This window comes from Balaenoptera ricei, chromosome 17 (genome assembly GCF_028023285.1).
Source record: "Balaenoptera ricei isolate mBalRic1 chromosome 17, mBalRic1.hap2, whole genome shotgun sequence".
Classification (NCBI taxonomy): Eukaryota; Metazoa; Chordata; class Mammalia; order Artiodactyla; family Balaenopteridae; genus Balaenoptera; species Balaenoptera ricei.
The window spans coordinates 34,801,363-34,813,039 of NC_082655.1; the positions used below are offsets into that span (position 1 = coordinate 34,801,363).

General features: G+C 33.4%; 1 protein-coding gene across 1 annotated transcript in view; it reads left to right on the forward strand.

The window, feature by feature from the left end:
- Nucleotides 1-11,359, forward strand: part of RRM2B (ribonucleotide reductase regulatory TP53 inducible subunit M2B) — a 43,772-nt gene extending 32,413 nt beyond the window's left edge. Inside the window, exons 7-9 of the mRNA XM_059901946.1 lie at nucleotides 2,098-2,202; nucleotides 3,382-3,495; nucleotides 7,664-11,359. Of these exons, the coding sequence (XP_059757929.1) occupies nucleotides 2,098-2,202; nucleotides 3,382-3,495; nucleotides 7,664-7,816 (372 nt within the window). The 3' untranslated portion in view covers nucleotides 7,817-11,359. The remainder of the gene's footprint in view (nucleotides 1-2,097; nucleotides 2,203-3,381; nucleotides 3,496-7,663) is intronic.
- Nucleotides 11,360-11,677: the final 318 nt, after the last annotated feature.

The window sequence follows — 11,677 nt, forward strand, 5'->3', positions numbered from 1 at the left end:
TTGGCCTCCAGACAAGGGTCCCAGGTGATCTGGCCTCTAGGGACACCCGCCCCCCCCCCCCCGGACCATCCCCGAGGTGGTCCCTTGGTGATCACCAAAATTGTTACCGAAAGCTTGGCCTCTCTGTATACCGGTGCCAAATCGAATCTCAGGGGACAGAGTTTTGGGTGAAGTAGAAAAGGATAGCTCTATTACTTTGCCAGGCAAAGGGGGACACAGTGGGCTCCTGCCCTCAAAAATTGTGTGTCCCCTGTTTGTTCTTTTAATGTACAAAACCCTGAAATTCGTGGGATCTACTTTCAGAGATGAGTTAAATAGTCAAACATATTTTGTTTTTGGCTTTTGAACATTTAACTCTTTAATGCCATTGAAATTTGTTTAGTACAAGTACGGAATGTAATATAAATAAAGCATAGGATAAGTTAGAATGTAACTTAATTTTATTTCACACACTTGGGAAGTTTTTCCAATTCTCTTTAAGTAATCCTTCCTTCTCCATTGACTTGTGATGTCTTCTTTATTATATATTAAGACTTCAAGTATACTAAAATCTGTTTCAGGGCTTTTTCTTTTTCATTAACCTATATGTCAATATCATGCCATAATAAACTATTTTAATTATTGTAGTTTTTTATGTTTTGATAATTAGTAGGCTAAATCTCATAACTTTTATTTTAAAAGTGTTCTTAAAAGATTCTGCCCATTTAGCCTTCCAGATTAATTTTTTAACTTAAAAACAACCCCACTAGGATTTTGATTAGAGTCGCTTTAAACCTCAAAATTAATTTTATTCCCTTATTGATTTAACAATTACGAGTGCCTGCCTTTGACTTACTCATCTCTGTAGTAGGTAGCTAGCTATCGTTTCTAATCAACACTATGTTGTCACCTTTCAGCAGTTCATTTGAAATTCAGCCTTTGGTAATTTGAAATATCCTCTTTAGTCAAGTGGAGGGGGTATGTTTCACTAGTAAATTTTCTAAGATTAGCTATTTAAAGAGGTCTTTTTCTAATGGTTTCTTCTGGGAATGACAATTTAACTAGGTACATAATCCTTGGAATACAACCCTTGATTTGAGTCTTATCTTTCAATTGTCTGGGTTTTTGTTGGTTCATTTAGAAAAAGCTAAGCAGCTCTGATTTGTAATCCTCTAAAGTGTGTATTCCTTCCACCTTCTCCTCCCTTGTCGGCTTACAGATTCATTTCTTTTTCTTTGTAGTTTAGAAATGTTAACTGACTCTGCCTTGTTGTCAGTCTCTAATTGTTAATTTTGTTTAGAACTCCATCATCTTTCTATGTCTCTGACCTTTCTCTTTTTTTTTTTTTTTGAAATTTTCGTCTGTTGTTTTCAGCTTTGTACCATCTGTTCTGTGTTTTGAAATCCCGATTATTGTAGGTTGAATCTCCTTGCTCTATTCTCCAATTATTTAATTTCTATATCATTTCATATATTTGCATAACTATTCTGTTCTCCAGTTATTTAATTTCTATATCATTTCATATATTTGCATAACTATTCTGTTCTCAAGGTATTTCACAATTTTGCTTTCTTTTGTCGTTGAGTTATCTGCAATGTCATTTCTGCTTTATACAGCTTCAGATGGTATCCTTAATTCTTCAGTTTCCATTTTCATTACACTGAATTTATTTTCATCTTGAGCCATTCTTGTTCAATATAACTTGTGTTTTTGAAATCTCTGAGTTTCACCTGTTCTTTAAATACTTAATTGTTTTTCAATCATTTCTTAATTTTTTAAAAAACACTAAAAATGAGCGAATTTGCATTTTGGTTCTTCTTGCTTTGTTTTCCTTTCCAAAATGCTTTTGGTTGCAGATTTGTTGTTGTTAATTAATCTTTCATGTTAATGAACTGAGATTTGCTGGCATTGAAAATTTTTCATTATAGGTTATTATAATTGGCATTTTAATAAGATTTGAAGAAAAGAAGTTCCTGGCCCTGTTAATCCTTCTTCTGTCTTCCAGAAGTTCAGTGTTGCATTCCAAACTACCTAACTACTATATAATGCCTGATACATCACTGTGTGAAAATAGCTGATTAAACATCCTTTGACAGTGATATTTTTCTTCTATTTTAGGGGCTTCACTGTGACTTTGCTTGCCTGATGTTTCAATACTTAGTAAATAAGCCTTCAGAAGAAAGGGTTAGGGAGATCATTGTTAATGCTGTTGAAATTGAGCAGGTAAGCAGGGAAGCTTACATAATTAGCACATCTCTCTTTCTTTGATGTTTGTACCATTATTTCATTAGGTTGACACATATGAAATTGCCATTTTGTAGGTCAAAATAGGTATCAGCAATATTATATGGTCAACCTGGCAGTACCAATAGATGATGTATTGCAGTTATTATGTCAACTTATAATTTGGTTTATAAGTCAGTCTTTATTATATATTAAGATTTTATGTATACTACAATTTGTTTCAGGACTATTTTTTTGTCTCATTGATCTGTCAAATTTCATGCCATAACAAACTATTTTAATTATCTTAGCTCTCTAGATTTTTAGCTGCTAGAGGGCAGTGATGGTTTCTTGTTTTGTATTCTTAAACTAACAGGGTATCTAGCTTGAAGCATGCATCAAATGTTCACAGAATGAATAAATAAATGAATTAGTGAATAGTAAAGTATGATTTAGGGCATGTAAAGATCTCTAACTAGAAAGACCTGGATGCTTCACTTAGAATGTACTTTTATCATTTTAAAGAACTAGTTGAAAAGTAAAATAAGTTTTTAAACTTCTTTTTAATAGTGCATACTTTAACAGCCATAGTTTTCATATTGGGAAGAGAGAAAAGGCATAAAATGCATTTTGGTATCTTGAATCACTTTTAGAACTAAATCCAAATGGTTAATATGTTTTATTTTTTCTTTGTTAAAACTTTACCACTGTGTTTCAATATAATTGGAGTTCAGTTTATCTCCCAATTCCCAGATCCATTTCTATTTCTTTCTCATTTTCTCTGTTAATTGAACTTTCTGTCTTTCCCAGTTCCCTTTCATAGTCATGTTAATCTTTTTCTGGGTATTTCAGAACAGAGTATCTCCTTTTTTTCTATTGAGAAAGCATATAAATTCAGGTCCTACAAGTGCTACTTTAAAAAATACCGGTAGTGTAATAGTTTCAATTTACTTTGGCTATATGAGAATGTGAAATAGTAAGTGAATAGCAACACCCCAAACATTTTTAAGCACATGAGCATTGTTTGCCATGTTGAAAGAATTTATCCTAGTGTACTTTCCTTGAACAAGATCAGTGACTTAGCAGATTAATAAAATTAGAACCCTCTTTTTATTTGGAAAACACATACAATTTATTGTTCTTTCTTTCTACTTTATTCTGTTTTTCTTTATATCTCAGGAGTTTTTAACAGAAGCCTTGCCAGTTGGCCTCATCGGAATGAATTGTGTTTTGATGAAACAGTATATTGAATTTGTAGCTGACAGATTGCTTTCAGAACTTGGATTCTCAAAGGTAAGGTGTTTAAAACGTATTACTGCTAGCTAAAACGTTACAGTCAGGTAAGACCTCTAAAATACGTACTATATTTCACTGAAAGCTTTTGTAACGTACTAGTCTATTTTTTTTAATTGTCCACGACAGCCTTGTTTTGCATCAACAAATTGATTTTTACAAAATCCTTAAATGAAACTTAAATGAAATTCATAACAGAAGTACATGCTGATAAATCTTAGAACTAATAAGCTCAATAAATTACATTGTAATACATAATTGTAGGTATCTATTTAACAGGACTATCTTTAAGTAATTGGATTTAATATGCAAATATATGTTTACCCTCAGATAAATCCCCGTGTGTCTATGTTATAATTTGGGGGTTAATGCTTTTAAATAGGAAATCATTATTAGGAAGACATTAACTGTCATAATTTGACTTTTTGAACTCAGTTGTCTTTAAGTTATTTCTGTCATTTTGTTTATCAGAGATAATGTACCTGAATTTTCAGGTGTGCTTTTCACATGACTTAAGAGGTGGAGGCTGCAGCCAGACTACCTGGGTTTGAATCCTGATTCCACCACTTTCTAGCAATGTGACCTTAGGCAAGTTGCTTAACCACTGTCTCAGTTTCCTCATCTGTAGAGTGAAGATAATAATAATAATCCTTACTACAAATTATTGTTGCTGAGTTGGTATACTTAAAGCACTTAAAATAGTGTCAGACATATAGTAAATGAACACTAAATGCTCACATTGTATTCATCATAAATGGAACATTCACAGAAATTTACTATGTACTATACTATGTTAATTAGAAATTATAGGTTTTGATTTCTCAGCATGGAAATGGAAGTTTAAATTAATGAGAAGAATTATGAAATCCATGATGCTGGGGTAATCATTACCTTTCTTGGTAATACATTTATTTTCTGGTAACTACAAAGATACTGTGATGAAAAAGTCAGATGGGGCAAAGATTTTTTGTAATTATAAACTGTAAAATATCACTATTTATATATTTTAGTTGCAAGATCCTCTCTTTTTACTGATCATTAATGAGAGAAATAAAGATTATAATTACATTAATATGATCTCTGAAATTTATAAACTATGTATTAAAAGAAATTGTTTTTTTTCCTAAGTTATACAATATGTTTGTTATAGGAAAGTTAATTTGTTAATTTTTACTTAAACCTTAAAGTGAACTCACTATCCTTTAACCCACCACCATATCCTCACACCCACACATCCACATTCTCCTGCTTATTGGAAAACTACACACCCCTGGGTCTAGTTTTTCCTCTGGGAACTTGCTAACTGTAGATATATAAAACATGCCTCCTAAGAAGAAAATCTGGATGTAGTATAAAACATTATTTCTCCACAGGCCTTCAAAATATCTCAATAAATTCCAAAAAGCAGAAATTATACTGACCTCTTAGATTTAATGCAATAAAATTAGAAATTAACAATAAAAGATTACCAAAAAGTTCCATCTACTTAGAAGTTGAGACTATATCCTTTAAAATGAGAGTAAAAATGAAAATATAAACTATAGAAAATATAAACTAAATGACATTAAGATTACTATATATCACAACTTGTAGAATGCAGCCAAACAGATCCTCAGAGGAAAATTTGTAGCCTTGAATGTCTATTAAGAAAGCAAGACAATTTAAAATACATGAACTAAACTTTGAACTCAAGGAACTACAAAAAGAATTATTCTTATAATGATAGTTTTTGGTAAAATAAGAGATTATTTAAATTAGCAAATGGTTGTCATTTATACAGAATTCTAAATAGGAGCCACATTAATGTTGTTTTCAACTTTTCTTTTAGTTTTGGATTAGTCAATAAATATTTGAGTACTTCTATGTGTCAAAACCAAGCTACTTAATTTAGGTTGGTCTTAGTTACTTTGTCCATGCCATGAATGATTTGGATCAGATTTTTTGGAAGATACCCAGTTTTAAAATCCAGTGAATCTATGACTATTGTTCTGTGCTCTTTCCACTGTATCCTGTTGTGAGTGAAACTCACCTTTTCACTGCCTCTAACACTATTTCTGACAGACAATTTCACAGAGTTCCACAACTCAACCACACCCAGCATATGAACTTTTTTTGGAAAAAAAAATACATATAGCTTTTTTAAGATATAAAGCACAGAACATGCAGTTCACCTATTAATAAATGTACAATTCAGTGGTTTTAGTATATTTGCAGAGTTGTGCAGCTATCACAACAATTTGAGAATATTTTTATCACCCCACAAAGAGACTCTATACCCATTAACAATCAGTCATTTCCTTTTTCCTCCATCCCCACCATAGCACTAGGCATTACTAATTTTTGTCTCTTTAGATCTGCCTGTTGTATAAATCCCATTTCATATAAATGGAATCATACAATATATGATACATAGCATATACTGGTATATGGTATATACAAAGCCAGTATAGTGTTTTCAAGTTTCATTCATGTTAGCATGTATCAGTGCTTTATTCCTTATTATGGCCAAATAATATTCCATTATATGATTATACCAAATTTTATTTATCCATTTATCGGTCGATGGAGATTTGGGTGGTTTGCATTTTTGGCTATTATGAATAATGCTGCTATGAACATTCATGTATAAGTTTTTGTGTGAACATATGTCTTCATTTACCTTGGATATATAACTAGAAGTGAAATTGCTGGGTCATATAGTAACTGTTTTTAATCATTAGAGGAACTACCATACTGTTTTCCAAAGCCACTGCATCATTTTACATTAACACCAGCAGTATATGAGGGTTCCAGTTTCTCCACATCCTCACTAACACTTATTATCTTTTTTTCCTTCCGGTTTTATTGAGATATAATTGACATACAGCACTGTATAAGTTCAAGGTGTACAGCATAATGATTTGACTTACATACATCATGAAATGATGACCACAATAAGTTGTCTTTTTTATTACAGCCATCCTAGTAGGTGTGAAATGGTATCTCATTGTAGCCTTGGTTTGCATTTCCCTAATGGATAATGATTTTGAGCATCTTTTCATGTGCTTATTGGCCTTTGTATATCTTTTTTTAGAGGAACGTTTGTCCATTCAGATCCTTTGCCCATTTTTAATTGGGTTATTTGAATATATTCTTATCTGTGGTATTCATAATTCCTGCTGGAATATTCCTAATTTTTAAAAATCCTCTTTTATTGTTCTTCATGGATCATAGAAATGTCTCCATTTCCATCAAGCATTATCTCCAAGCCTGCCTCTTGAATTCAGAAGCAGTAAAAAAGTTTTGTCAACTTATGTGCCACTTTTTGTTTGGGGTTACTATGGACAGCATTTATTCTGTCTTCCCCAATCATGGTCCCTTAACATCAATTTGATGATTATATGTTCTCTTATGAACTAAGAAACATATTTATGTCCACAGTACATTGTTGGTAATTTAATATTTTGTAGTATCATGTATATGTGACTATCTAATGGTAATACCTGTGAAAAATGCCTATAATATCTATGGTGTTTTAGATTTCTCAAGCTGTGAAGACATTTTAGTCATTTTAGTTTGGCATTAAATCTTTCATTTCCATTTTAAAATAGTCTTTTTTTCCTTTCTGCTTCTTAGAATACCAGAGATGCTCGTATAGTTTCTTTAAGAGGTTAATAGGTGATCTTAGTCATCTTAAAATGTATCATCAGCCTTGAGTGCTTCCAGGACCCTAGGGAATAGTGTGATCTTTTTTTTTTTTTTTTTTTTTAATTTTATAGCTACTTTATTTATTTATTTATTTAGTTTTGGCTGTGTTGGGTCTTCGGTTCGTGCGAGGGCTTTCTCTAGTTACGGCAAGTGGGGGCCACTCTTCATCGCGGTGCGCGGGCCTTTCACTATCGCGGCCCCTCCCGTTGCGGGGCACAGGCTCCAGACGCGCAGGCTCAGTAGTTGTGGCTCACGGGCCCAGCTGCTCCGTGGCATGTGGGATCTTCCCAGACCAGGGCTCGAACCCGTGTCTCCTGCATTAGCAGGCAGATTCTCAACCACTGCGCCACCAGGGAAACCCGAATAGTGTGATCTTTAGGCGACTAGACAGGTGTTGGGAGACCTGAGTTATCTATTGTTCTTCTTGTGGGATATAATTTGGCTTCTTCAGAATGTCTAACAATATTTCTTTTCTTTTCAGGTTTTTCAAGCAGAAAATCCCTTTGATTTTATGGAAAACATTTCTTTAGAGGGGAAAACAAATTTCTTTGAGAAACGAGTTTCAGAGTATCAGCGTTTTGCAGTTATGGCGGAAACTACAGATAATGTCTTCACCTTAGATGCAGATTTTTAAAACCCTCCCCATACATATCTAAACTTATCATTGGTAAATAGCAGTCTATTTTTCTCTGCTTAAAAAAAAAAAAAACACCTAAAATGTCTTCTTTAGGGCACAGGAGTTTACTCAAAAGGAAATCCAAAACCAAATATCAATCAAGTTGGATTTATAGACACATGCTTTAATCTTCCTGTTTAACAGTCAGAGTATGACCTCTAAATGCTTTTGTTTCATCACTGAAATAAAAGATGGCATTATATTTGTTAAGAGCATGGCATGAGGGGTCAGATAAGAGTTTGAGATTCTGTCCTACTTTGTGTGACCCTTGGTAAATCAGTTAATCTCTCTAAACCTCAGTGTACTTATCTTTAAAATGAATGTAATAGTAGGTCCTAAATTCATAAAGTGTGTATGAGGATTAAGATGCAAAATAAGTTCTTAGCCAATACTGCTGTTGCAGCCTCCTCCTCCTTCCATCTCCCCCTCCTATTATTATTGTTGTTAGTAATAGTATTAATTGCAGTGATGTGCTAAAATACTCCCATCTCCTCAAAGTAATTGTGATTCTAGGTCCTAAGATCTAGAATTAGATCTTTGTATTTTTAATGTTTTAGGAAGAACATAAAGATTTCCTTAAAAAGATTATAATTTTCATTAACATGAGAATAACTTCTTTGAATTTCTCAGTGTGTAGTTAAGGAAATTTAGTTCTAAGTTGCTTTGGGCCGGATACTTACGGAGTGGAATCTAGGAGGTTATCATGATAGTTGACCTTGTAAGCAAAATGATTCTCCTTCAGAAATTAAAAGGGTAATTTTAGCCAGACGTAGCCCTGGAATGTTTAAAACCAGGGTGAATTAGCTAGAATAGCATTTCCCAAAGAGTATTGTAAAAGCTGTTAGCCCCTCTAGATATTTTGTGGGATGAAGGGGAGAGATTCTGTGGTCAAATGAGTTTGGGAAATATTGTACACTCCATTCCTCTTTAGAATGTACAGTCAGTACATCAAAGACTGAGAAATTCTGCAGTACATAAACTGATTTCCCCCTGCATATTCCAAACCTACTTAACAAAGATCTGTTTTTCACCTGTTAACATCTCACCTAACTATTGTTCCTCAGAACATAGGTTGGAAAAAGCTGGCCTAGGTAACCGTTCTATACATGGAGGAAGGGCTTGTGGACCAAGCAAGGGAGAACCTGGTAGGGATTATTGAACCATTTCAACTTTGTGCCAAGCTGAGTAAAGTACCTGTGATTGACCTCAGCTATATTTCTTATACTCCTACAACTCTTATATGCTGTTATGAGATTTAATTCTTTTATGGAACGATGCCTGCTGCATGATAGCAGATGGTTAGGGAGACTGAGGAAAGGCCAGCATCTGAGAAGTCTGCTCCCTCTTTCATAGGGAGCTGTCAAGAGGTAGCCTGAGCCCAAGCAAGCAGTGGGGTTCCCCACTCGCAGCAAATTATTTTCTACAATTCTGGTTAATAAGGTTTAGAAATTTTCTCTTTGCATAAATTTTTGCTCCATTCATTCCACAACTATCTAATGGATTAAAACTGGGAGTTTTCAAGTGGATGCAAAAGGAACAGGCCATAACTTTATCTGTTAGAGAGGATGTCAGAAACTTGAGCTATTTTGGCCTATGATAATACCATTTATTTGTTCAAGGCTTCATAGTTTGCCGAGTGTTTTTGCATCACCTGATTTGATCTCACAACAGCCTCATGAGCTTGACAAAGCAGGTAGTATTGAAATTTATAGATGGAGAGAGTGAGGCTCAGCAAAGTTCAATGATTTGGCCAAGATCTGCTCATAGTCACCGACCCGACAATATATTTTTTGTTCTTAGAAGTTATATTTCTGATATTTAGTCCTTTGCCATCCATCTTCACTTGGTTTTGCCTATTTTTCCATTGAACTGTCACATACTTTAATTAAGGTACCATATACATTAATGAAAGTATCATAGTATCATAAGCATTTTAACTATATTCAGGAAATATGTTCAAAGACATTCATCTACTGCCATACAAAAACTTACATTTAAAATTGATAAAATATCGGTAGTGACATGGGAATACAAGAAAAAAAGTTTTATATTGCATATTCCCTTTGTTTTGAATCCAAATCTTTCTCATAGGTAATTACAGGTGCCTTAATATGAAGCTTATTTATTGTAGCAATAAACCTAACTGTATTGAGATGACGTTTTAATACTGAAATACTGGATTTTTAATACACTGGTTTATTATATTCAGTATTCTATCCCCTTTTCCTGGCTTCCAGTTTTCATATTTATTTATTATGTTTCATGTTTTGGTTCTTAGTTCTTAGGGAATCAGGAAGTTGTGGAATCTCTTTTTAATATTATCTCACAAGCAAAGAAAAAAATTCAGAGTATGTTTATAACTTTTGTTTTAACAGCACATGTATTTAAATCATTGCTATAGTAAAGTTGGTTATTTAAGAATGTAAAAACTAGTTGTTTGATGACAAATTGCATTTATTAAAAATATTTCCTTGTAGCCATGTAGAATCATGACTTGGAAGGACTCAGGAAGACTGATCCAGTGCTTTCAGACAGGGCTGTTTTGCTGTTCAATTACATACAATAATAAACAATTATTCTTACAATATAAGCTTACCTCAGTCATGTCTTTATATATGAAATTTTTCCAGTTCTCTCATTTTGGAACATTCAAAATTTTCAGCTCCTTTTGCCATTTTGTTTTTCGTTTGTTCATGGAAAACATAATTATAGAGAAAACACAACAACTTGTATATTTAAAAAATAAATTCTTTCATATTCAGAATTTTGCATTTTACATTTACATAAGCTAACGTCATACCACAGAATTCCCAAATTGCATTTGTGCAGATTAAGCTAAGGGCTCAATGTCACTAACTGATTTTCGGTGATAAAGAGAGCTGCTGCTGGGCTACAAGAATGCCAGTTTAATCCTGTAACCAGCTATTATATTTTTGAACTAAATTGAGTGAACTGGTAACCAACTCAGGAACCCTTCCTCAGCAGAAATCTGCATGAGTAGCACAGAAGTGAAATCTGTATATCTTTGTTTTTCCCGCCCTTTAAATGGTCTGCTCCTTTTTAGACAGCAACAGGTTTGAAGGAAAATCTGATATTCCTGAGGCATTAGGACAAAAGAATTGAAGCCTTTAAATTTGGGGCTTAATTCTGTTAAAGAAAATATAGGTGAAAATGAAAGGCTGAAGAATTTTTTTTTGTACAGGTAAAAACGTAACAATTCAGTCTTTTTCTAAGTTTCCAGGAACCTTAACTTATGTATCTGTTTTACAACTGTGTTTTGATTTTTCCAAATGTCTGGTCATTTAGCAAAGCTAGTATCTACTGTTTACATAGAAAGCTTTCTTAGGTGTGGTGTACTTAAATATTTTTAATGTATTTTACATTATGGTCAATCCAGCCAATCCTGCATATATAGAATTTGGTGTTTTTTTTCCCAAAGAAATGAGTTGTTCTGTTATTTTATTGGTTTAGTACATTAGAATAAACTGTATCATAGCTACATCATTTTGTGTATGTCCTTTTTGAGTAAGAATGTTTCTTTGTAAGTGCAGAGGCTATCCTAGTAAAGGAATGTATATATTTTCTATTTGAGTATACAGATAAATACATATTGGTATTACTATGTTTAACTATTCCTCCTACCACTCTTCTTTGACCTAAGTGGGAACCCCCCCCAGCTCTCTCTCATCTACTTTCTCCCAATCCATGCGCCTGCCTTTCTTCGTGTCTCTTTGTATCCAGCTGAGATTCTACAATCTATCCTATTACTAGTCGTAACATTCTCTATCAGTACCCTGAACTGTGTTCTTCATCTGCATT